The sequence below is a fragment of the Mustela putorius genome, unplaced genomic scaffold, assembly GCF_011764305.1.
Source record: "Mustela putorius furo isolate JIRA1106 unplaced genomic scaffold, ASM1176430v1.1 tig00000083_pilon_pilon_pilon, whole genome shotgun sequence".
Lineage (NCBI taxonomy): Eukaryota > Metazoa > Chordata > Mammalia > Carnivora > Mustelidae > Mustela > Mustela putorius.
The window spans coordinates 20041597-20069065 of NW_025421273.1; the positions used below are offsets into that span (position 1 = coordinate 20041597).

Sequence of the window (27469 nt, forward strand, 5' to 3'; positions counted from 1 at the left end):
TGTTTATTTATTTGACAGAGAGAGAGATCACAAGTAGGCGGGGGGAGGGGGAGCAGGTTCCCTGCTGAGCAGAGAGCCCAATGAGGGGCTCAATCCCAGGACCCTGAGATCATCACCTGAGCCGAAGGCTGAAGCTTAGCCCACTGAGCCACCCAGGCGCCCCTAAGATTTATTTATTTTAAAGGCAGAGAGAGCAAGTGGGGGAAGACGCAGAGGGAGAGGGAGAGAGAATTTCAAACAGACTCCTCACTGAACTCAGAGTCCGAGGTGGGGGTTGATCTCCCAAGCCTGAGATCATGACCTGAGCAGAAACCAAGAGTTGGTCATTTAACTGAATGAGCCAACTAAGCACCCCTTAAAGATTTTATTTTTAAGTAACCTCTACCCACAACATGGGGCTCAAACTTACAACATGGAGATCAAGAGTTGCATGCTCCACAGACTGAGCCAGCCAGGTGCCCTCGGGGTGTTTTTTAAAAAATAATTTCTTTAAAAGAATCATGGTAAAATGTGCATAACATAAAATTTACCACTTTACCCATTTTTAAGTGTGCAGCTCATTGGCATTAAGTACACTCACATTGTTGTGCAACGATCCCCCCCATCCATTGCCAGACATTTTCTTCTTACAGAACTGAAACTCCTAGAACTGTATTCATGAAACAACCCCCTTCCTCGACAGCCTCCATTCTAGTTTCTGTCTCTATGGATCTGACTATTCTAAGTCCTGCATATAAATGGAATCGTTCAGTATTTTTCCTTTGGCAACTGGCTTATTTCACTTAACATCATGTCTTCATGTTTCATCCATGTTGTAGCATATGTCAGAATTTCCTTTCTGTGTTAAGATTGAATAATATCCCATTGTGTGTGTATATACTACGTATTAAACAACTCATTCATCCATCAGTGGATACTTGGGTTGCTTATATGCATTTTCACTATTGTGAATACTGCTGATGTAAACATGGGTGTACAAACAACTCTTCAAGACCCTGGTTTCAGTTATTTTGGGTGTATACCCAAAAAGGAAATTCCTGGATCACATGGTGATTTACATTTAGTTCTTTGAGGAATCCCAATATTATTTTCCATAATGGCTGCACCTTTTTACAGTCCCACCTACAGTGAGCAAGGGTTCTAATTCCTCCACAGCCTTGCCAACACTTACTATTTTTTGTTGTGTTGTGTTTTTGGTAGTAGCCATGCTGTATGAAATGATATATCACTGTGGTTTTAATTCTTTTTTTTTTAAGATTTTATTTATTTATTTGACAGAGAGAGATCACAAGCAGGCAGAGAGGCAGGCAGAGAGAGAGAGGAGGAAGCAGGCTCCCTGCTGAGCGGAGAGCCTGATGTGGGACTCGATCCCAGGACCCTGAGATCATGACCTGAGCCGAAGGCAGCGGCTTAACCCACTGAGCCACCCAGGCACCCCTGTGGTTTTAATTCTTGTTTCCCCAGGGGTTGTTTTTGTGGGCTTATTAGCCATCTTAATATCTTTGTAGACAGTTTTGTTCATGTTATCAGAGTGGTTGTTTTTGTGGTAGTGTTGGGTGAGTTTTAGTCCTCTGTGTATTTTGGATATTGATCTCTGATCAGATATATAATTTGCAAATATTTCTACCACTCTGTGGACTGTCTGGCAGTATTTTTGAAGCATGCAGTCAATTGGATGGAGAGGCGAGAGAAAAGGATTGACCCAAGCTACCTCCTGGACTTGGGCTCAGGTGAGTAGGGTTGCTGCTCACCTAGGTGGGACAGACTTGAGAGACTTGTTGCGGGTGAGAGTGAGAGGAAAGTTCCATTGGAACATATTATGTCTGAGGTGCTTTATAGACATCCATGTAGAGGTGTGAAGGCAGCCAGTGAATATAACATGTCAAGAAGAGGTCAGGCCAGAAGCAGAAATTTGAGTATTTTTCAGACAGTAGGTAGCATGGATAGAACTGGGTGAGGTCACCTAGGAATGAGAGAGACTTCCAACCTGGGTTCTCCAACAGGTTCAGCAATGAAGGGAGACCCACCAAAAGAGACTGAGAAAGAATCACCAGTGCAGTAGAAAGATCCAGGAGAGTTCAGTATTTGAGGAAGCCAAGAGAAGTCTGTGTTGGCACGGTGAAGGAGATTAGTATGCTGCATTCAAGTAGCATGAGACAGAGATACGGTCATTGGGTTTGGCAAATGGAAGTCATTGGCCAACTTGACAGGCACTGTCTTGCAGCGTGTTGGGAATTAGTTGAAAGAGGACTAGATTGGAATGAGTTCAGGAGGGGAGAAAGGGAACATAGTAGATATAGACAACTTTTTTTTTTAATTTATTTTTTATTTTCAGCGTAACAGTATTCATTATTTTTGCACCACACCCAGTGCTCCATGCAATCCGTGCCCTCTATAATACCCACCATCTGGTACCCCGACCTCCCATCCCCCACCCCTTCAAAACCCTCAGATTGTTTTTCAGAGTCTGTAGTCTCTCATGGTTCACCTCCCCTTCCAAACTTTTTAAAGAAGTTTGACCATGAAGGATTATAGACCAATAAGATGGGAGTGGAGGGGTTCTTTCATCTAGAATGTCAGTTTTACATACATGATGCTAGAATATGCTTATGTATTTGTGTAAAGAATCTAATAAAGAGGGACACTTAATAGTTCAGGAGAAAAGAGAGAATGGCAGAAGTGAAGCCCTTGAGAATGTGAGGGGGGCTGATCTCTGGTAAATAGAATGCTGGAAGGTAAGGTCGAAGGGATAACAACGGTGGCTGGTGTTTACTGAGCACATGAGCCAGGCACTGTTCAGGTGATTTATGTTTGTTTGTTTGTTTTTTAAATAAAGATTTTATTTATTTATTTCACAGAGAGAGTGAGAGAGAGCATAAGCAGGTGGAGCTGCAGAAGGAGAGGGAGAAGCAGGCTCCCCACTGAGCAAGGAGCCCAATGTGGGGCTCGATCCCCAGATTCCGAGATCATGACCTGAGCCAAAGTTGGACGCTTAACTGACTGGGCCACCCAGGTGCCCCAAGTGCTTAATGCTTATTACTTGATTTCATTCTCTTAACTGGAATGGGCTAGATGAGTGTGGACAGTGGGGCAGGAAGGACTGGGTGGGGGCAGTGAGGAAGTGAGAAATAGTCACTTTGGACAATGGGATAGGAAGATACCAGGGTGAGGTAGAAGAGCCAAGCAGGACTGAGGGCTTGTTTGAGATTCACATGCATGAACTTGTTTTTTTTTTTTTAAGATTTTATTTATTTATTTATTTGACAAAGATCACAAGTAGGCAGAGAGGCAGGCAGAGAGAGAGGGAGAAAGAGTTTCCCTGCTGAGCAGAGAGCCCAATGCGGGGCTCCATCCCAGGACCCTGAGATCATGACCTGAGTGGAAGGCAGAGACCCACTGAGCCGCGCAGGCGCCCCCACATGCATGAACTTGAAGTGTGACCAGTTAGCACGGATGTGTGCTTCTGTCCAGCAATGTTTCCCTGCTCTGGGTAAAACAAAACAAACCCAAAAGTCAAACACCAAATAAACAAACAAACGAAAAACCAACAACAACAAAAAATCACCCCCCCACCCTGCCAAAACCCAAAATAAAAAAAACAAAAAAACCCCAGCGTAGACCGGGTAGACAGTTGGACTTGCCGAGGTTAGGGCATAATGGGGCCACTTAGAACGAGAGCAGGCAGGGCTTCAGGCTGCCTGTAGGGGAGGGTTTATAATCAGGAAACCAAGAAGTCTAAGCTGGATCAGGGCAAAAATAACGACGAGAGCAAGGTGACCGATAGATTTAGAATAGATTTAGGCTTAGAAGTCTTGGAAGAGTAAGATACTTCATGGAGCCTGAATATCAGGGATATGAGTTGGAAAGAGCCATGGCCATAGATCTGAGGACACAGTCAAGATTTCAGAGGTGCTCAGGTTGTTGGTGATGCTGAGGTCAAGGGTGGGTGGAAGCACTGATGATTAGGGGTGCTCTCCTGCCTTCTAACACAGCCATGTGATGTTGTAATGTTCCTAAGAAGCCCCTTCAACCTTGGCTCCTATTTCTCCCACCTCCCACCTTCTGCCCTGGTACTTATTGTGGAGATCCCACTGACCCACAAAGTCTAAAAAAGAACACGGAAGAAGAGAAATGTACATTTCTTTTTTTAAAGATACTGTTCTCCACCTGCTAAGCTCAGCTCATATATTGCTTTCATTCTGAGTCCTAATGGGACTCTTCCACTTGTACTGTTGTGATTTTTTCCTCCCAGAAATGGGGAAACCCAGTGGTTTAGGATAATTTGCTGAGGCACCTGACCTGAATACTTTGTCTTTAATTAAACTGACTCATCTGGGGGAGCCTGGGTGGCTCAGTGGATTAAGCCTCTGCCTTCGGCTCAGGTCATGATCCCAGGGTCCTGGGATCGAACCCCACATCAGGCTCTCTGCTCATCAGGGAGCCTGCTTCCCCCTCTCCCTATCTGCCTGCCTCTCTGCCTACTTGTGATCTCTCTCTTTCAAATAAATAAAGGAAAAAAAAAAACAGTGGTTTAGGATGATTTGCTGAGGCACCTGACCTGAACACTTTGTCTTTAATTAAACTGACTCATCTGGGTAAGTTGCCACCCAATGATGATAAACAAAGATATTTAATTAGAAAGTGTGGGTTATTTTTAGAATAGCCTTTCCAAAATTACCATCGTTTGGTATGTTTTCACATTTTTTTAAAAAAAGATTTTATTTATTTATTTGACAGAGATCACAGTAGGCAGAGAGAGAGAAGGAAGCAGGGTCCCGGTGGAGCAGAGAGCCTGATGCGGGGCTCGATCCCAGGATCCCGGGATCATGACCTGAGCCAAAAGCAGAGGCTTTAATCCACTGAGCCACCCAGGCGCCCCTGTTTTCACATTAAAAAAAAAAAAGATTTAAATTATTGATTCTACAGAGGGAGACACAGAGAGGGAACACAACCAGGGGCAGAAGGAGAGGGAGAAGCAGGCTCCCCACAGAGCAAGGAGCCCTATGTGGGGCTCAATCTCAGGACCCTGGGATCATGACTTGAGTCAAAGGCAGATGCTTAACAACTAAGCCACCCAGGTGCCCCATCATTTTCACATTTTTTGCCATCCGAAGCCACCTATAATCATTAGTTACTTAACATCTTTATCTAAGTGATGTGCTTTTTTAAACTTGAAAGAGGTTTATTTTCAAAAGAACCTTTGTATAAAAAACATATATTTATATATAAGTATATAAAAATAAATGGAGCACCAAGAACCTCTTGCCAATATAATCTGAAAAAATACTGGATGCTGATAAAACAGTGTTAGTAAAAGAGCTAGATATAATGGGATGCTGAAGATGGGAGCCCGAATTTGGCTCCCTGTTATAGGGACAGCTTCTCTTGCGGTGGGGAGGTGTTGCCACACGCTAGCTCCAGCCGGAGTCTTTCTGACCTAACAAAAAAGACTGAAAGGGAACCGACCCAACAGAAATGTGTACATAAGTTTGCCAAAGACATATATCAGTATGTCCATAGCCCTGTTTTCTAGTTTCCAAAAACTGGGAAATCACTTAAATGCTCATTATGAGTAAGAAGGATGGGGCACCTGGGTGCCTGAGTCGATTAAGCATCCCAGTCTTGGTTTGGGCTCAGGTCACGAGATCGAGCCCTATGTTGGGCTCCAGGCTCAGTGCAGAGTCTGCTAGGGATTCTTACCCTTCCTTCTCATTCCCCCTCTGCTCCTCCCTTGGATCAGGTTCACTCTTTCTCTCAAATAAATGAGTAAAATCTAAATAAAAAAGAAGAAGAAGAAGAAGAAGAATAGATGGATAAATCTAGTCTGATAGAGTCCCAGAATAAGATCCTGTGCAGCAATGAGAATCAGCAGTCTAATCCCACGTGCAGCCACGTGAAAGGATCTCATAAACACGGTGTTTAAATGACTCATGGTTGGATCTCCAATACCTGGGAGGGGCCTGGCACCTCACAGGCCCTTAGCAAATATCGATTTCCTGGATGGTCTCATTTTATCCTCACACAATGCTGGAGACCGGTGGGGTGGGTATCAGAGTTTTTAGTTACAGATGTGGAACCCAAGACTCAGAGGGGCCAAGTGGCCTTATTCAAGGTCATGCAGAACACGGCCACTGCATTAGGGAGCCTGCCCTGTAAAACGTGTGAGCTCTCCATCATCTTCGGTTACAGAGCCGTTCTCCTAGGTTTTTAGCACAAATAACATATTTCAGTTTCTTCTGTTGTTGTTAAATCATCTTTGAGACCTAACTTAGAGATGTTTATTTCCATTATGGGATATTTTGGACCGGGCTTTGAAAGGGAAGGGCCAGAAGGCTGTGCTTTCAGAGAAGGGGTGTAGGGCAGGGGAGAAAGCTCACTGGGGAGATTTATGTTAAGGAATTGCAGCAAACTGTCATTCTGTCTGAGTAAGTGTGGCTAGAAACAGGAAGGGGAACACAGGAGATCGTGGTAGCATGCGGACTTAATGGAAAGTCAGATGAACAGATGGGACCGAGCTGTCCTGGGAACTGTCAAAAGAAGACGCTCGAGGCGGCTTTGGAGAAATCCCTGCACAAACGCAGGTGAACTGGGCTGGAGACAAGTGTCTCTTGTAGGCTCAGAAAGGATTCTTAGTGAAGTACACAAAAAGAAAAGCAAAGGCACCTCCTGTCCAAACCGTGGCTCTATAATTAGTCCAGATTCAAGGAAGTGGTGTTTTGGGGGTGGGAGGCTGGATACATTTATTGAGACATGTATTTCACTTAAAAGTTAGATTTACTTTTTTAATTTTAAAAACTCAAAATGACCCGCTATATCTTTTAATTTTAATTTTTTTAAAAGGTTTATTTTAGAGAAAGAGAGAGAGGAGGGGCAGGAGAGGGAGAGAGAGGATCCCTGGGCAGATTGCCTACTGAGCTTGGAGCCCAAAGTGGGGCTCGATCCCATGACCCTGAGATCATGACTTGAGCCAAAATCAAGAGTCACTGCTCAACCAACTGAGCCGTCCAGGCGCCCTCCGCTGCCAAACTATATCCTTTTAAACTCTAATAGTGTTTCCTGGGAAAAGGACCAGAGGACTTGAAACTGACAGAGATGAAGTGAACAACAATGTTTGAGGGTAAACAGGGACACATGAGCCAAAATAGGAAAACGCAAGCTCTTATGGAGTACTTCCTTTCAATTGAAAAAAAATGTTGACTCTTTCAAGTAAGGCTTGGTGAAGCCCGACAGGTTGGTTTCCACAAATAAAAACAAGTCTGTGTTTTGATGATAAACTCATTTTGAAAAGATGATATTAAAAAAAAAAAACATTGCATGGATTCTGTTAGTGGTCATAAGGAACACATTTATTATAAGCTCACAGAGAGGCTGATCCTTCAGGAGATATAAAGTGAGTGAATGAGGACACCAACGATTTCTGCAGAGGATTTGAAACATGTATTTGGAGTCCCCACTTTAGAAAGCATGCCCTAGTAGGAATTCACCAAGGCCATACTGCAGCAAAACACCCAGATGCTAGGTGATACACACTTGGATTGCAGACTTAAATGCATTGCTGATCTTGCTAGAGAATGAGGGAAATGCACAAGCCACCTATCGTTCCTGTACTGAAATTTCAGGATGTATAGCATGGCGTGGGGGGTGAGTAGTCAGAAGTGTGGCATGTGCCGATTATTAAGCTATTGTGCTTTTTAAAAATATGTATTTATTTAAATTTTACTTAGTTAATATACAGTGCAATATTGGTTTCTGGAGAATTCAGTGATTCATCATTTACATGTAGCAGCCAGTGCTCATCATAACAAGAGCCCCTCTAAATGCCCATCCCCCATCTAGCCCACCCCCCAGGCATCTATGTCCATTAGCCCAACAGTTTGTTCTCTATCGTTAAGAGTCTCTTATGGTTTGTTTCCTTCTTTCCTTCCTGTCCCCTCAGATGTTCATCTGTTTTCTTTCTTAAATTCCACATATGAGTGAGATCATGTATTATTTGTCTTTCTCTGATTGGCTATTTCCTTTAGCATAACACACCGTAGTTCCGTTCATGTCATTGCATATGGTAAGATTTCTTTCTTTTTGATGGCTGAGTAATAGTCCATGGTGTACAGATGCCTCATCTTTATTCATTCATCTGTCTATGGCCATTTGACCTTTTTCATAGTTTGACTATTGTTTTTCATTTTTTTTAAGATTTTATTTATCTGTTTGAGAGAGAGAGAGAGAGAGAGAGAGAGAACATGATTGGGGGAGAGGGGCAGAGGCAGAAGCAGATCCCTGCTGAGCTGCTGAGCAGGGGGCCCAAGGTGGGGTCCTATCCCAGGACCCTGAGATCATGACCTGAGTTGAAGGTAGATGCTTAACCAACTGAGCCAGCCAGGCATCCCCGGCTATTGTTAATAATGCTTAAGCTATGAATTCTTAGCTCCTGAGCCAGGAGGTCTCCTCAGTTTGGTGGTCCGGAACCAGCTCTCTGCAGCCCGACTTCCTCCCTATTCCGCTGGCTCTCTGTAGTCTGTCACTGGAGGCACTGAAAAGAGACAAAGGCTGAAGCTGGGGAAGGGGCTTGCTGCTTCCTGTCGGCTCACTCTTTTGTTAGTGTCACTCCTGCAACATTTCTTCACCCCAGTGGTGGCAGCTGATGGGTCACAATTGACTTCAGTTTCCAGTTTGCCCCACTTGCTTGGAATGGGTCTCCCTGTCCTGTGTGGGGGGAGCCAGTGCCGAATGGGCAGCACCCCTCTGAGTCTGAGCCCCTGAACTCTTCTCTTTCTGTCTCCTGCCAGTCACGACCTTGCCTTTGTGCTTCCCAAGCCACACAGTGGTGATGGTGGCTTTCTGATGTTACTCTGCTTTCCATCTGTGTCACCCTGGTGCTTGTGAATCAAAGCCAGTTCCCTAGATTGAGTTATTCATTACAGTAACTGATGTGTTTTCTCATAGCTGACTGAACCAGGATGAAACAAGCTTCAAATTATTTGCTATAATGTCATATGAAGAACATGAATAACATCAGGTCTTTATCCAATACTGAGAGAGACCCTGAGAAAGAAACAAGGTGACCTGGAGCTGGAAGTTCTTAAAAACCTGCTAATGAGGGGCCCCCAGGCAGACAAGTGATGGTGCTTGCTGTGGGAGACTTGATACTTACGGAATGCTTTTGGCAGGATGTACCTGGTCCCTCCAGGATTGCTTATAGCAACAACAGAACAAACAAACAATCCCTGTTTGGAATCTATGATTTATGGGGATAGCTCTCTGGAAAAGGTCACACAAGCCACATAATCATCTGAGGAGGGCTGTTGCATGATTGAAACATCTTCTTTCCGTGTAAATAACAGAGCTGTAGGTGGTTTTCAGAGACCTGCACTCATAAGGGTACATGGGTGTCCTGATGAGAAGGGACCGAGGGAGTAGGACCTGGCCCAGACCTCTGTGCTTCCTTTGTGTCCAGCAACGACGCATGTCCTTGACCTAATTGGTAACACGTGATGCTGGGTAAGAACTCTGATACAGATGAGTCTGATTTGACAGTTGGTCCTTCATGTTATTACAGAGGCCATTTCTCAGAATGCTACTCTTGCTTCATCAAAATAGGGGAGGAAACAACAGCTGAAGATGTAGGATACAGGCCTAGGGCATCCAAGAGATGAGTGAAGGGCATCCTTGGGGCAGTGGGTAGAGGACCCTGGATGAGGGGGAGGCCAGTTGGCACTGGAGGAGCGTGACCCAAGAGACAGTAGATGGGGAGCTGTTTTCAGCAAGAGGCCTTCTGGCTTTGGGCTGGGAGAACTTGGCTCGATTTCTTCATATACTTGGCTTGCCTGGGTCTCGCGCTAATACAGCCCTTGCTTTCCTTTCCATACCCTAAACCTGAGAGGCAAAACATCAAAACTTGTAGAATATCTATTTGATCTCAATCTTAAGATGCAAGAGCTAACTACAAAATGAAATTTATATTCAATTACATTAAAATTAAAAACTGTTCACGAAAAGTACGACAAAGAAAGATAAACCACATAATATGTGTATTGTGTGCATGTGTGTGGGGTGTGCATGTGGTGTGCATGTGTGGTGTGTATGTGCATGTGTGGTATGTGTGTGAATGTGTGGTATGTGTGCGCATGTGTGTGGTGCGTATGTGCAGTGTATGTGTGTGCACGTGTGTGGCATGCGGTGTGTGTATGTGTGTGTGCTGCATGCATATGTGGTGTGTGTCTGTGTGGCATGCATGTGTGCAGTGTGTATGTGTGGTGTGTGCGTGTATGTGTGTGCATGCGGTGTATGGTGTGTGCGTATGTGTGTGGTGTGTATGTGTGGTGTGTGTGTGGTTTCATGTGTGTGGTGTGTGTGTGTGGTGTGCATGTATGTGGTGTGTGTGTGTGTGTGTTTGAGGGCATGGTATTTATGACACATATACACAAAGGTTATTGCCCCAAATACTAGAGATATATATTTATATCTTTCTGTAAAGATTTATTTATTTATTCAGAAGGGAGAGGGGCAGAGCAAGAGGGAAAGGGAAACCGACAGAGGCTAAGCACTGAGCCTGGCATGGGACTCGATCTCACAACCCTGAGATCAGACCCCAGCCAAAACCAAGAATCAGATGCTTAACTAACTGCACCTCCCAGGCACCCCTGTATTTATATCTTTATGTAAGAATATATAAAGAACTCTCACAAATCAATGAGAAAAACATAAAGAGCCAAATGGGAAAATGAACAAAAGCCAGGAACAGGCATTTCACAGAAGAGGAAATAAGATGGAAAATAAATACATGAAAAGATAGTCGATCTTGAAACCTGTGCAAATAAAAAACCCAAATAGGCAAAAATCAAGAAGTTCTAAATTTACTAAATGTCAAGGGAGAGTAGTACCTAGCTGGTGGGAGTACAAGGTGGTAAAAACGTTTGGGAAACCCTTTGACATTACCTTGCAAAGCTGAAAACATGCTTACCCTGGACATCAGTAGTTGTATCCCTGAAGCAGAAAGCTGGGTATGTCTTGGTGTGGAAAAGAGGGACATATTGATCTTCTAGCCTTCAGAGTGGACGGCTGACCTGGTCCTCTGGTTCAAAGGCTGGTCTCCTCAGGCAGCAACCAGCCTTGTCTTCTGCTTATTTCAGTGTGCCTACAGATAGAATTTTCTGTATGTACAATGATATTAAGGTCTGCCTACAACATATTCATAGAATACTAACAGCACCACTGTTTACCTGGGAACAGCCCAAAGACCAGGACCAGGCAATGAAATGGCTTTAGTATGTTGCAATACTGGCTTTCAGTGGAATACTAGACAGTAGTGAACATGCACTAACCTGAGCTACACCCATTACCAGAAATGAATTCCAAAACACAGTATAAAAGGAAAAAGCAGGTCTCAAATGATCCTTAAAATATGATTCTATTTATGTAATGTGTATAAACATTCACAACTTAAAATGGGTAGAGTTGTATACATATGTAGTTAAAATGATAAACTTGTATTTAGAGTGTTGGTAACCTTGGGGACATGTGGAAGCTTCCAAGATGTTGCTATTATTCTGTCTCAAGCTGAAGGGTAGGTAAATGGGATTTAAAAAAACCAGTTGTTTATATAATATGTCATACATATATTATATATATGTATATTATATATATATAATCTTATAGCATGTGCATATACACATGATATATTATGCTTATATATACATATTAGATATACAATATTCTTATCTACTTGTATATATACATATGTATATGTATATATATAAAAGCTCTCTTTCCTTTTGATTATAAGAAATATTCCATATTGTTGTACACTATTTCAAAAGTTTTTTTTAAATCAAAATTTTAAAATTTTAAAGTTAAAAATCATTTAAAAAAATATTCCATAAAGTTGTATAATATTTTTAAAAGGGTATAAAGAGGTAGATAGGTAAAAATCCCACTTTTTTTTTGTATAAAAGAAGTATCTACGTATTTCATTAATTCAAAGGCACACTTTTTCTTTCCACAGTTTAACACCCATGAAATTAGAAAGTATCTTAAAATTGCCACTGAACAAGCAGCACTTAGGCTATAATCACCATTGTCATGTGTTCTTGTTTCTAACTATTGATATTACTGTCACTTAATTATATGCATCATTGATTCTATGCGCTTTGATTTTAAATACCACTTAAAATGTCTTTAAATAGACTTCATTATAATTTGGCAACAAGCCAGGGGTACTGTGTACACAGGAATCTGGCAACAAGAAATATATTCTATATCGGGGGGGGCAGTACTCAGTGTTGAAGAAATATTTGTGATCTCATCTCTTCTTGCAAAGTAACAGCCAAGGATCTTCTGAGACCTAAGAAAGGAAGATATTCCAGGGTAGTGAGGCCGTTGCATTTTGTTCCTGATATATGCGCAAAGGTATTATCCAGTACATTCCCAGTCACACAGCTAATGGTGAGAGGAATCATCAAATCCCCTGGAATAGAGGAAAGACATTTCAAAGCAACAGCAAGTGGATATGATGGATTGATGCATCTGGTGAGACTGTGATTAATTTTTGTGTCACACTTTTAGTTTTTTTTTCCCCTCAGGAGTATATAAAGTGTACTGTCAATAGCATCTTAGATGAGATGAAATACAGTATGTGAGTTCTGGACTTAATAGAAAAGTCTGGAGGAATTGGCTATCAAAGAAATAATACATTTGACTTGTGAATTTATAAGTGATTTTTTTCATCGTTGCCTATGGCTTTTTTTTTTTCCCCTACAACCAGGACATTACTTTGAGAACAAAAATACCATTATTGAGCAACATTCAGATTTCATATAAGTTGTTAAAAAAAAAGGTCAAGCATACAACTAAGAGAATGTGACAAAATGGTAACTGACGTGCGCCCACAGGTCACACGGATCCTGCTGTGGCAGGCACTGGCAAAGTTGCTCTGTGGAGAGAGGTCTGATGAGACTCACGGCATCTTGGTTCCAGTCCTAGCAGTGTGTAATGTGTGTGTTCTCAACAGTGAGTTCTAGAACCTCTGGGCTTCACCTCCCCCAACTGTAAAGTAGGGGGTCTGATACAACTTTACAGGGCTGTTCACACTGAATGTAGTTTTCAAAGTTTTGTGTATCACCAATGTTCATGGATGTTGTTTGCGTGTGCACAAATGGGGTGAGGAAACAGGGGTTTTAGGTTTAGTAAGGAAGGAAAAAGTTAACCTGATTTCTTGGAAATTTATGTGTACTATTAATGTGTCCCATGAATATCGCAGAAGGGCTGCTGTTTGAGGAGTAGCTCTTGGGACTAGTATTTTGTATGATGTAGAGCTATACAGTGATTATCTGTATGTCATTACCTCTAGTTCTCCCTGATCCTCAGTTTCCAAAATGTCCTCATCTCTAGGTTCTAACCTTGCTTAAAACTCTATTTTATACGTTAAAACCAAACCAAACCAAAAACCCAGTCTTCCTCATCTGTCAGAAGTTAGTCCCTTATCGGCTTCCCTCAGGAAGATTTTCTTCCCGCAGTGTGCCCCGTGACTGGACACCAATCCCAGTGCGGCACAGCTATCTGCTTCTTGGAGCTGTCACCCCTCAAGACTTGCATTCCTGTGCTGGGCATGACACAGGAGCTCATCAGTCAGAAGATGGAGGCTCTAGAACCATTTCCTTCCCCTGAGAGAAGTGTCTGTCTGTGAATAATGAAAACTGCTTTGTTCTTGACTCAATCATAGAATGATAGGTAAGTAGTAATTCTGGGAAATGTGGTAAAGTGCTCTTGCACACAGGGTGAAGAAAAGACATGAAAATAAAATTACAGAAAGCGAATCTATTCAGTATTTCCGAATTCGACTTATCAACCTCCAATCTCAAATTGGTTAGATTTCTCACACAAAGAACGCTGACCTGAGCATTTGAAGAGTTGAGTCTCAACTTTGCCACCAACTGTTGAGTGTGAGATCTTGTCAGGTAGAGGAATGTCACATGATGGCCATTTCTAATTGGAGTGCTTAGGACAAGCCATAGTTAGCAAGTCTAGGTGGTGTGGTGGCAGTGGTGGCCAAGGGTCGTAATGCTGAGAGGCCTGAGGTAGGGAGGGAAGGACTGTGCCTGTGGGCTACCAGCTTCAGCTGAAGAGGAATTAGTCCCATCACGTTTAAGTTTATTTTTTCAGTGTGCCAAGATTCATTGTTTATGTACCACACCCAGTGCTCCATTCAATACATGCCCTACTTAATACATACCACCAGGCTCACCTAACCCCCACCTCCCTCCCCTCCAAAACCCTGTTTTTTTCTCAGAAGAAAGGTCGGGAAGGCTACACCTTCTACAGTGCACAAGATGATCTTTGCATCCACAAACATCTATGCCAAATGCCCATAGCTTCCCCCTGCAGACACACTGAGAAACACTCCAGACCATTGCCATACTTGCCACTGCCTGGTCTCGGCTCACTGCTCCTCCATAAACAACTCAAAGAACAGCACATCTGCTTTTTCCCTTGCATTCAGGTTGTTTATGGAGGAGCATTGAGCCGAGACCAGGCAGTGGCAAGTATGGCAATGGTCTGGAGTGTTTCTCAGTGTGTCTGCAGGGGGAAGTGATGGGCATTTGGCATAGATGTTTCTGTGGAGGCAAAGACCGTCTTGTGCACTGTAGAGGGTGTAGCCTTCCCGGCCTTCCTTCTATTAAATACTAGAAGGACCGAGTTATCATGATGACCAGGAATTGCAGCAGTTCTAGTGCCCCCTAGGATGGTATCTCTTTCCTACCTGTGTTTCAGAACAACTGGAAGCCAAATGGTCTAGTTGAGTTCCCACCAGAAAATTCATTATTCCAGTGTCAATATTTAGTTCCAACTTTAAGAGGTAACATATCTTCACAACCCAACTGTTTGGTCCCTGTATGCTCAGAGCAGGCGTGACGAAACTGAACATGCTGAGAACACATCTTCAGGTGTGTAACCAACCTCACACTCACAGGGCAGAGATTGTTGGTCAGGAACTTTGGAGCCTGGGAACCTACTGGGGACCTACTCTGGCTTCTCCTGACCAACTTTAAGAAAAATCACTTTCGCATTTTGGGCTTTGGTTAAATTCATCTTGTTCCTTGTCTCTAAGGTCCCTTCCAGATCCAACATTCAATTCTACCAGGAGGCCATCATGGACTCATATTTGAACGTGAAAATGGAACAACATACCTAAGACCAAGTATTTGGAGAGAAGAAATGGTTTCCACAGGGAGAAAATTTAAAATATAGAAAAAAAATTCTTACCACTCAAGTTTTGGAAACATTTTATAATTTATATATAAATCTTGTAAGAAACCATGTAAAATGACAGAAATATCCACCTTACATTAAGAGTCAAAAAAAAAAATTCACACACACTGAATGTAAATTTTAATTATAAAACAATATGAACAAAACATTTTAAAATAATCTCAATTATTTGGCAACTCATCACATCATTGCTAGAGACAAATTTGATCTTAAGAAAAATTTAATTTTATGAAAAACTTAAGTTGGACAGTTTGTTCATATGGGAGTTAAAACATGTTTAAAAAAGAATCTGGCAATAAAGCCAGTTTCTATCCTGAAATAATTGCATATAAAACAACATAAAATCCTGAAGCTCGATAGACATGAGTGACCTAATCTCGATGCATTTCCCTTCACTGAAAAGGACAATATGGAAAGAGAATGGGCAGAAGCCTCAGAAAAGCACAGAGGGGAAGAATGAACAATGACAGAGGCATGTTTGCTGCAGGTGACAGGATGTAACTTTACCTGAACCAGAACCTTTCACACCAGTGGGGCTGGAAGTAAAGTCATAGATGCGAGCATAATCTAAAAACAAGTTACATTCTTAAAAACAGTCACAACTGTGAACAGAGGAGCAATGCAGACCCTTTCTTGAGCTAAACTACTTCACTTGGATACATGCGAGAAGATTCTGTATTTCCTGCCAGATCATATTTCAGAGAGTTACAAGGCAGGCAGCATCCTAAAACATTTCTACTAATGACTGCATAGCATTTAAAACCCCCCCTTTTTTTTATAAAAAAAAAAATAATAAAATAAAATAAACAGATATATAGTAAAGTTCACAGATAAGTTTTCTCTGTAAAATAAATAAAGTGTTCATTGATTAGCATCATACATAGAGTAAAATACAACCTATTTTTACATGTTTATATACTGTACACAGATTACCAGTAGGCAGCCTGGTGTCTGATGGGCTGGAAGGGTTTGCATTAGTGATGTGTCACATCGGGAAATCCCAATTTCAAATGTTAAAATATACAACTACTTTGTTTTGAGTTCAGATACAAAGTAAACTTATTTTCCTTTATCTGAAATAAATGTACATAATATCTTCTATGAACAATAGTTTATAAAGCTGTTTAAAACAGAACGAGAAAAAGCTTGCACCTAGGAACTTAGAGCACATGCATGTCCTTTCCCTGGTTTAAAAAAAAAAAAAAAAAAAAAGCTATGGCCCCGAGGCTTGATTCTCTTCTCTTGGCTGTGTCCCCAACAAGCCAGGGGCAGTGGAGGCCAGGATTACCGCTTGGCCTTTTTCGAGGGGGCTTCTTCCACCCTCTGCTGGCCTCTGGTTCGGGCTCCGGGGGGGCTGGCTTCCCTCTTGCGCTTGCTAGAAGGGGAGAGCTGGGCCTTCGATCTGCAGTAAACAAAAATCAAGGTAGTGGTAAGAGCTGAAAGGAGCGGCTTCAATAATTTGGGAATTCTTTAAAACAGGGAAAGTTTCTGACTTGAGAGCCAGGAAGAGAAAACCTGGGTCACATTTATATAGAAGAGGAGACTCTAGAAGAACAGTGCTAATTGGTCATCTGCTGACCAGCTCACACCCAAATGGCCCGAGAGGAGCTTGGAGGCCCGTGCTCCGGTTCCAGCTTGGTCACACTCCCGGTGCTGGCCTGTGTCAAATCTACCTTCTTCTCTGGGTCCTAGTTCTTTTATCTACAAAACAATCAACAGCCAGTCAGTCCTCCACAAGCTGTCCCAAGTTGAGGCGACCAGTGGGAGTAGAGGACTGTGGACTATGTCTGAGTGGTGCCCGATCATGTCTCATGGGACAGTGTTATGGAGGAGAGCCGGCAATGTCAGAAAACGCATGGGAATTTCAGAGCAGCATTCTGGCCAATTTCCCTGCTACCAGCCTATCCCTGCTCTCCCATCTGCCAGATTTATCTGTCAGAAACCCCAATGAATCAGGTCACTGTCCTGTTTATCTTTTATACGTATATTCCTCTTGATTATCGGATGCCCTCTGGATCAGTCATCCTGAGAATTCACGGAGTCCTTTATAATTTGCCCTGGCTTCTGCACCACCTTGGGCTACAGTCCTGCCAAAATACGGCCATTCCAAACACAGGACATTCTTTCACATTTTCATGCTTTGGCATGTGAGTTTTTAGAGATCACCCCATACCTCCCATCTAGCAGACATCCTCATCTTTAAGTCCCAGTTCAAAAGCAAGCCCTCCAACCCTTCCTCACCAGAGAGTAAGATGCTCTCTGGATATCCACAGCACTTTGTGTCTTCAACAGAGTGCTTACCACTGTCAATTACCTGATGGCTTTTGCCAGCTGTAGGATATAGTCATTATTTTGAACAATGTGCAAGTTTTGTTGCAGTGATAGCGGCAGAATGTGAGCATTCTGCAAATGTACTGCAAAACAGAGGTTTAGTGTGGGTGGTGCCAAAAAAGCTTCCAAGTCATGGACAAATATCCCCGCTAGGATCCTTTTCCAGGGCCACTGCTGGGTATTACTCCTTTTCCTCTCCCCAGTATGTTGCACAAAGGCACATATCAGCAAGCAGCCACAGTTCTATCCATGAAGAAAAAGGCCTGGAAAACCAAGACTGCAGGAGATGGACTGATGGAGCTGCACTGATAAGACAGGTCTTCTTATTGTTCTTTTGATGGCACAAGTGAGTAAACTCGAACCGAGTCGCTCGATGCCGCATAGGATACAATTTCGACATACATGCATGTACCGAGAGGGCCGAGAGCAGTGGGCACGCCAGTGCTGTGCAAGATTCCATGTAGCAGGGGACAGCAGCTCGGAGTCACGGTGCATCCTCTGGGCTGTCTGAGCTCAGGGGGTCACCCAAGCCCTTTCCTGCACCCTAAGTGTAGTCTGTGACCAGTGACACCAGCATCACCAGGGAGCTACTAGAAATGCAGACTCTCAGGCCCTACCCAGAATCTTAGCACTGAGTTTTCCTGACTGGTCTGCAATTCCATTTTGAGAAATATGGACCAGACCTTCCTGAGATTCCTTCCCTCACTTATAAAATAAGGATAAATATGACATTTCACTTAATGAGGATTAAGTGGGAGAATGCGTATGAAAGACACCTGGCACTTTACTGTGCTTCCCTTTCTAGAACATGGGGCTGATAACACATACTACATTATCCATATGCGAGGAAGACCATGACAGTTTTTGTACACTGTGAAGAGTCTTTTAGCTCTGTCGATGCTAAAATGTACAGAAAGTAAGACAAGACTCAAGGAAGAAGCTTAGAGTTCAGAGACGGCATACACCACCATCCTGTGCATAGCAGGCTGGTAGTGCTGCGGGAAGGTCAGAGAGGAACTAAAGCAGCAGGGGCCTCCTAAAGAGGGAGTGGGAAGGATGGCAGTGCCTGGCCTGCTGGCAGCTGGGGCAAGGGCACTCAAGAACCAGCACAAGCCAAGGCCACAAAGGAGGGCTGGGCGCAGCCTGTGGGAAGTGGTAGGATGAATGAGGCTATAGACGGTGGGAGCCAGCCAGGGCTGAGCTGGAAGTGACTGTTTTACTCTGTCTACCCCACTGCTTCTCTAACATGCTGGCTAAAACAGAAACGATTCTGGGCTGTGACGCAACTGGCCACGCTGCGCCACTTTAGCCAAGTACTCGGACCTGGGACCACTCGGGAAGAAACACGCCTCACCTCTGGTCCTGGTGGACAGGAGCCCATGTGTAAGGCTCACAAAGCTCAAAGGCAAGTCTGTAGAGGAGGGCGTGAAATGAGGCCTGAGATTCCTTCTGCGGCCCCAGTGCCTTCTGGAGTGGGTTTCCATTTGGGAAACCAATGATCCCGAGGTAGTTATGTGGCAAGAGAAAAATCTTAAAAGGAATTTGGGAAGGAAACATTACCATACCAAAAAATAGTCTCTGGGGATTAAAGATGACTTCAAGTGTAAGCAGGGACTTACCTTCCTAATGGGGGAGATTTACTAACTTTTTCGCGGGTAGATAACTTCTCTTTTGCTAATATTTGGCGATTTCTAGCAGAAATGGTTTCTGGGCTGCCAAACGTGGATGCTGCACGTGCTGATGGCTTGCTATGATGCCTTCTGAAACAGATGACAGAAACACCGGGCAGCGGTGTACTGAACACGCCAGGCCCAGGACCACTTCAGAAAGGACGACGCTCCTCATGGGTGAGTCAGAGAATGGGGACAAAAAAAGCAGAAAATGGTTGGTTTTCTGGACTGTTGGTAAAAAGTAGGTCTGATGTGGTCCACAACTGCCTGCCTGCATGACGGTGTCTTTGCTTTTACTATGCAGGGTTTTTTGTCATGATTTTAGAGAAAGACGACTCTGTGATAATAAACAATACACTGGTGGACAAGATGACAATTCCTCAAGTGCTCACCAGAGTAGAATAAGGGGCCAGGATAGTAAAAATAGTGTAATTCACAAGGCCAGATGGTCAGCCCCTGCAACTGGTCCAGGCAGGCAACTGCACAAGGACTAGGGGATGGAAGAGCAGGCTTGCCAATGAAACTGTAAGAGAAAGGACTCGCTGAGCCAGTGTGCCGGTCCAGCGGAGGGAACAGAGACTGGGTGCATGTGGAAGCAGGTACCCCAGGATAAGGTGGGGCAACCCTCTTCGGAGTTCATCAGCCCACGCTCTGTGTAGAACCTTACAGAGGAGAGCAGATAAATTCTTGAACAAACAGGGGTGAGGAGGGGGATCGAAACAGAAGACCTGGAAGCTGCCCTCCAATGCTCAGGGAAATGCTGCAGAGAAGCCCCAAGAGCAGAATTAGAACAAGAGCAGATGCCTCAGGGAGGCCGACTTCTACTGGACACAAGGAAGAGAATGCTGAGGAGAAGGAGGCTTCCCTGTCCCCAAGGAACCTGCAAGCAGAAAGACCTTCGCAGAGGAGCTGCTGCTGCAGACAGTGAGGCAGTAACCCATGAAGACCCCAGCCAACCCTAAGAATCTGCAATGAGGAAGATGCCAGAGCCCAGGAGCTGAGACTGATGCTGACGAATCTAAACAAAGAGAAAAGGATTCATTTGTAAATCAACAGTTCTCAAGGTCTGTTAAGGAGGAATATTGACAGTCTAGGTATTTACAGAATCACAGGTCAAATAAGATTTGTTTTCAAAGAACGAAGTTTAAAAGGGCAACCTCACTGCTACTTTTGGCTTACGAAACTATCTGAAGTGGGGCCTTTTGACCTACAAAACAATTTGAAGTGGGGCCCTGCTGTCCTGGGTGACCTCTGTGTGGGTGTTTAAGGAGTGGTGGTGCTGGGGTTGTGTGCTCCAGCACCCCCAGCCTCTCCCATCAGCAGGAAACTTGCTTCTGTCTCTTCCATTTATTTGTGTTGTTCCATCTAAAAACAAATATGGGACCCCACCTTACCTTCAGCTGTGGGAGCTCTTAAAGTCTTGTGGCTCTAAAATCTGACTCTTTTGAGAAATCAAACCATGGCATGAATGGCTAATAATATGCAAGTATGAAGTGAACAGAAATAGGCTGATTTTAAGTCTTTATATAAACACAAGACATTATTACTGTTACACTTCGGTGACAGGTATAGTAAGTGATACTCTTGAAATAAATGTTCCTGAACTTTTTGATTAATGATGGCTAATGAAATGACAAAAGATGATACCAAATCAACAACTTCTGAATCACCTTGGAAATGGAACATATTTTTGCTTTAGTAGATTGATAAATAGTAAAGGGATGCAATATGTCTCAAAATGTGCAGTGGGGAAAGGAACACTGGTATTAATAGGTTTGGGGTATAATTGGCAAATAACATTTGTTCAAAGTTTAACAGGTTTCTTTCTTTTAGGACTATGCCAGGCTCTTAATATTTTAATGTGCGCTGTGACTTAAGAAGGAAAAGGAATTCACCAGCATTCCTGAAACTCATTTGACCATGGCACTTTTTTCCAGGGGCTTCTGGCCATACTGGGGTTTGGCAGAATAAACTTTGGGAACATGAAATTAGTTTATGTTAGTAAAACATGGTTGCATATGGGCAATTTCACATGTCAACCTATACCATAGCACTGCAGAATTCCAAGCATCCTATGATGGTGATGGGTATGCCTGCCTTCTCTCTTGCACTTGACCTAGGTGTACTACACGTAGGGACTGTTCTGTATACACAAGACCTGCTTTCACCCACGGGCCCAGAATAGTATCTGAGATAGCTACTGAGGCTCAATAAATATCTGTACAGGAACTGAATGCGTTTTACCGAACAGGCATTTTGAACCTGGCAAAGCCTGGTGTGATCCTCAACAATTGTTTAAGATGCAAGGCAGGTTTCTCTAAGAAGAACTGCAGTGTCCAATGGCTAAGAGCATGTGCTCTCTGCTTAAGATAAAACGAAAGGAAATGGCTTACACTGTGGCACGAGTGAGTCAATGAAAAGAGAATCAATGAAAGCCAAAGCTGCTGTCTGATGGAGAAGGTGGTGAAGGCCTTTGGAAGCTCTCTGTTGCCCCCGTTACCTCTGAGCCTCTGATCTGGTGGTGGACCGTGTAGTGGCTCCTGAGGGCTCATCCTCTTCTTCCTCCTCCTCTTCCTCCTCAGAATCCTGGTCTTTCTTGTCCTCAGTGGCTTCAGAAACTGATTTCTGGCGTTTTCTTTCTGGCTCTGAAGATTCTGTTCAAATAGAAGGGTAACACCTGGATTGTACAATTCCCCAAGATACTTCCAAAGGAGAGTCATGGAGTTTAGAATGTAGGATATTAGGGACTTGGAGGCAGAAGAAGTGGTTTTCCATTTCCTTTTGTTTCAGCACTTGCAATTCACAATTGTTTAACTTAATCTCAAACACATTTGGGATAGTTTACTTAGGCAGTTCACAGCCAGCATTCATGAAAAATTCACATGTACTCAGAAAAGCATCTGGGATGTACCATTTCTGACATGGGATTAGAGTAATTTCACACATATTTACGTAATATTAATACTGACTGTGCCCCACTAGATTTTTTCCTCATCCAGAGAAAAACTCTTAAAAAAGGGGATTTTGAAATGATAAGACCCTGCAATTAAGAAATGTGCCAGAAACACACCAGCATCATCTGACAGAGTGAGTGAACGCTTGGGCTTTCTTCCTCTCCGACGCACACTTGCTACTGTTTTTTCTTCACCATCGTCCTGGAAGCAATAAAATTAAAGTTGAAAGGATGGCTAATTGAACATACCTTGTTCAGTACCTAAAGGACATACCTTGATAAGAAAACTGATACTTACATTGCTTATACCTCTTTCTTGTAGGGTAGTGGTTTCTTTATTGGACTCATCTTTAAGAAAAGGAAAATGTCTGCATTAACACTCTCTTAGTATAAAATTAACTTTTCAACAGTCTGGCTTATTGTCTCTGAATGTACCAGTGCTGATTAATGTACTGTTTAACAATTCAACATTATTTTATATCAGGCAAGCAGAGTTGGAGTCAGAATACCTAGCAGAAAGTACATTCGAATACAAGTCAGGACCTCCAGATTTGTACTTCAGATTTTTCACAAATAACCTATGCAATCTGAGAAAATTACTTAAATTCTTCAAGCCTCAGTTTTTATCCATAAGATAAAAGGGTCAGACCACCTGTATGGTCCCTTTCAGATCAAATGCTCTGCACCCAGAAAGAGAGGAGGGAAAGGGACATCTGCGGAGCCCTCAAACCACACCAGGACCCACAGGTCAGGATTACAGATCTCGCTGATAACTTATATAGCTCCCTCTCCATTATGATACCCCTTTGGTAGTTAGGAAAAATGAGACTCAAGTAACTTGATTTAAGTAATTTGTTCAGTCACAGGACTAATAAGTAGTGCAATAGCTAGAGTTCTCTTGACTATAAACAGTTCCATCAGAGCAATTAGAAAAGTACATATTTAAGTTATTTTAGGCTGTGTATGCCTACTCTTTATATATTTGCTTTCTGTAGAAGTTACAATTTTCTGACAATGTATCTTGGGGGAAAATGAAGTTTAGTTTAATGGACTGTTTGAAATTAGAGTTCAGGGATGCTCCCTAGACACTCGACAACCCAAAGGTACTTCTCACTGGTGGCGAGGTCCCTTTTTGCAAGTTCAGTACACTGATATAGACAGAAGAGTTATACCAAGAAGGCTTACAGCAAAGAAGCCTGTCATAACTGGTCATCATTACCCAGACTTGGAAAACTGCTGCCAAACCTCAAAACATAATCACACAGCTCAAATTACAATCCTTAAAGGGCAATCAAATTATAAAGGTTTCTTTATAATTATTTCTCGTTGTATTGATTCAAAACATTATAAAATTATGAATAAAACTGGTTAAAATCCAAACATAAGCAGAATTCCCCCTTGTAAAAAAAAATAATAAATTAACCTTAATTTTCCAAGAGACAAGAAAAACTGAAATATGATCACAAGATCACACACAGTTAACTACGTGGAAAGGTTTCTAAATTACATATTTGCTTTACCTTGGTCAGATTATGTACATACTTTCCTGATCTAATCAGCTATTTATTTTATCCAAAACAGTTGTCACATTCATCTTTTTTGCCTATGCCAACACTTTGAAACTCACCAAAAGGCCTTGTTGCCTTTTAAAAAAGAAAAAAAAAGATTTTACGAGAGAGATTGAGAGCGTGTGTGCTGAGGGCAAGGACAGAGGGAGAGGGAGAAAGAATCTCAAGCAGATTCCCTGTTGAGTGTGGAACCTGACATGGAGCTTGATCTCACAACCCTGAGATCATGCCCTAAGTCAAAATTAAGTGTCAGATGCTTAATCAACCTAGCTACAGGTGCCCCAGTCTTGCTGTTGTCATGTAGAAAAAAATTTTAACCAAGACATTAATATATACACATTGTAAAAATTCCAGAAAATTTAGGCAATGTTAACAACATGGAATGTTCCCATTATCTAACCACTCAGAGCCAATCATTGTCAACATTTTGGAGTATTTCTCTCCTTGGAATGAGGACAAAAAATAACTGAAACAGTTTTATCTCTTGCACTCTGGCTTTAGAAACTACACAGGCTGCTTTCAAAATTCTTATTTTTCTGAGAATAATAGGCTCTTGAGTAAATTCCCGACTTCCTGGTAAGAGTGCCTAGTTCCCAGGCTGATCTATTTCTCCCTTAAACATATCCAGTAAATTATAATTTGGACGCAGCTATGTCATCCCCATTTTACTTTTTGTTGCCTTTATCCTCCTCTCTGGAGGCTTCCTAGAGACTTCCAAAACCAAGAAGAGCTCAGATCACAAGAAAAGCCAATAGCTGTAGTCTCCCAGGGCTAAAAGGACAACCTTCTAATCCACTTCATGGTGAAACAATGAAACTCTAAAACCTTCCCCAATAGCCAGCTGCCCCCACCCCTTCCTTAGATCCAATGCAGAATAATGCTCTAGGTACACACCTGTCTGTGTTAATTTTGGTTTGCCGCCAGGTGGAGACTGTTCTACCTAAATTTAAACCAACAAAAAACTGAAGTCAGCAGTTAGTCATCATCACAAATAAAGTCATCTGTTCTGCAAGGCAGGTTTAGGACCTCTATTATGGAGGCAGAGTACTTGGAACCTATCTTTTGCAGCTAATTAAGAATACCAAGCAAATATAGATGCCATGTTTCTGAACACATGGTCTTTCAACAAGACAATCAGGGCTCCCACGAGCCTCTTCCCCAGCCATTCCACTGCAACCCTGGGAGGGGGCACAGGAGGTGACGCAGCCAGGCCACTGCTCATATTCCCCATGATGTCTTATGTGTCGACAAATGTGTTTGCCTATGGCGCTTTCGTTTTGCTGTCTTGTAATAATTCTATTGAGATGAGCACTATAGGTATTATTATGCTACTTTATGTCCAATAGGAGCTTTAAGAGGGTCACATGATCAGCTCGGCATCATAGTTCTGGGAGTAAGTGGCAAAGCTGAGGCTGAATCCTCATTTGCTTTTAGGACACTGGACATATATTTGTCCTTCTATTAATGCTGTCATGCAATAAAGTCTTGATACAATGATTTTTGCTGAATATACACTTCAGAGTCAAAGATAAAGTGTCACTGAGGATTTTCCTGCATTGAAATCAGTGTACGTTTTGTTATGAGAGGAACTCTACAGAGAGGAATAAGAGGAGAGTTCCATAAAGAAGTAATTACCTAAAAACCGTATAAAACAACCATCTTCTGTATTGTAATCAAGGATGACAAGAAGCGAAGTCCCTAGATAATTTTTATATAAGCAAACTCACAAGTGAGGATGGGATCAGACTGAAGACTATTTATGTAAAGACATTAGTAACTGAAATATTATTTAAATGGTTATTCAGTGTTTTATTTAAGGGATTCTTTTAATACTTTTCTAATATTTGAAAAAATAAAGTAGTGGAAAATACAAATATTGCAGTATACACTATCCAGGTCAAGAACTCCCAGAGTTCTCGTCTGTTACAATTACTTACAGTGACAATGCCAGTATCTGTTTTGCAGTCTTCTTCTAAAAAACAAAAAATAAAAATCTCATTTAGAAAATCAGTTTGAAAATGTCTTTTTTTTTTTAAAGTTGGCCCCATACCCAACATGGAGCTTGCACTCACGACTCTGAGATTAAGAACTGCACACTCTACCAGCCAGGCACCCCCTGAAAATGTCTTGTGTGTGAACCGAAAACACAACAAATACTTACTTGTTTTTAATGCTGTTTCTAAGGGGTGTTTACGAGGTCTTCCTCTTTTCCTTTTAATAATTACTGGCTGATCTTCCTAAGGGGGAAAGGGAGGGAAAAAAAGCAATAAAAATTTAGAGTTCCCTCCTCAGAGGTCTCCGATCCTGTCACTTGTATTTAAAAAAATACATGACCCCTGTGCTTCATTTCTCTCTGTGCATTCCATCACCTGACAAACACTGAGAACTGTACTGTGAATCTATGATGAGGTAATCTAAGTGAGCACTTTGTGTCCACTTTGACTTCGGCAATCGGTATGCATGCACATTTAAATTTGGATTTAGTTCTAGTCACTTGTGACCAAATGTTATCCCTTAACGAAAAATAAAGGAGGCCACTGAACTTCTTATACAGAAGTGTGAGAAAACAATAGGAACTATTAAGAAGTTGTACTGGGTAGAATGTAAGAAACAAAACTAATCAACACAGGAGAAGGGAAGGAAAAATATAACAAGATAAAAACAAGAGAGGGAGGCAAACCAGAAGACATTCTTAACTCTAGGTAACAAACTGAGGGTGGTGGGAGGGGAGGTGTGTGAGGGGATGGGGTAACTGGGGGATGGGTATTTAAGGAGGGCACTTGATGGAATGAGTGCTGGGGTTGCATGCAACTGATGAATCATAATTCTACCTCTGAAACTAATAATACATGTTAACTAACTTGAATTTAAAAATAAAATTAAAAAAAGGGTGTCAGACAAACTTGGTAATGGTTATCTAGATGTGTCTGGTGTATAGGTTGTCTCCCTTGATTTAGGGCCTGTCTCAGGCCAGTGGATTCCTCCCTGCACTGGGCTCCCTGTAAATCCCCTGAGGCAGGGAGGGGCAGGGCTGGAGGTTGGCCTGCTCCTGCTGCCTTCCAGGAATCCCCCACGGGGCCTCACAAAACTGGGTTCCACTGGGCATCAGCTGTAGGCCTTCTGCACACCCTGCTGTGCTGCACCCATTTTGTCCTGTCCACACTCCAGGGCACAGCAGCCCGATTCTCTGACCTAAACACTTGCCTGACTCGGCCATGCCCCACTGCCAGGACAGGAACGTGACTTAACAACTGAGGTACAGCTCTGGGCTTATCCTATGCAGTCTTGACAGAAATAGGTCTCAAACAAATGTACGGATGAAATGAAAATGAAGAGACCAAAATTAATCAAACTGACACTGATAAAATGCACAGTATGAAAGGGTGTCCCACTGCACTAAAAAAATGAACTACTTCAAAAGCACTTGACAAAAACTTTAGGTAATAGCACTTAATGCATTTTATTTGCCATTAGTACTTAAATATCTGAACAGGAAGATACAAAAAAGACATCCCCTACCTCCTGAGATTTCACGTTGTCATCGTCATTCTGCTCTGTCTTTTCGCCAGCAGCTTCGCTGCTGCTGTATTCGTCTGCAGAGACAGCAGAGCTCTGTTCAGGGCTGGGGACCTGAGTCAGCCACATGGCCACCACACCTGCCCAGGTGTCCTGCACGGCCCCAGACA

General features: G+C 42.7%; 1 protein-coding gene across 4 annotated transcripts in view; it reads right to left on the reverse strand.

Annotated features, from left to right (window-relative positions):
- Positions 1-15364: 15364 nt before the first annotated feature.
- The window catches only part of BOD1L1 (biorientation of chromosomes in cell division 1 like 1), a 54464-nt gene continuing 42359 nt past the window's right edge, over positions 15365-27469 (reverse strand). For 2 of the 4 annotated variants that reach the window (XM_045075667.1, XM_045075670.1), the window contains exons 19-27: positions 27303-27376; positions 25945-26020; positions 25721-25755; positions 24678-24723; positions 22514-22563; positions 22333-22417; positions 21763-21916; positions 19212-19352; positions 15365-16663 (exon numbers count right to left, since the gene is read on the reverse strand). In XM_045075667.1, the coding sequence (XP_044931602.1) occupies positions 16546-16663; positions 19212-19352; positions 21763-21916; positions 22333-22417; positions 22514-22563; positions 24678-24723; positions 25721-25755; positions 25945-26020; positions 27303-27376 (779 nt within the window). In that variant the 3' untranslated portion in view covers positions 15365-16545. The remainder of the gene's footprint in view (positions 16664-19211; positions 19353-21762; positions 21917-22332; positions 22418-22513; positions 22564-24677; positions 24724-25720; positions 25756-25944; positions 26021-27302; positions 27377-27469) is intronic. The other 2 variants (XM_013050509.2, XM_045075669.1) reach the window with 2 other exon arrangements.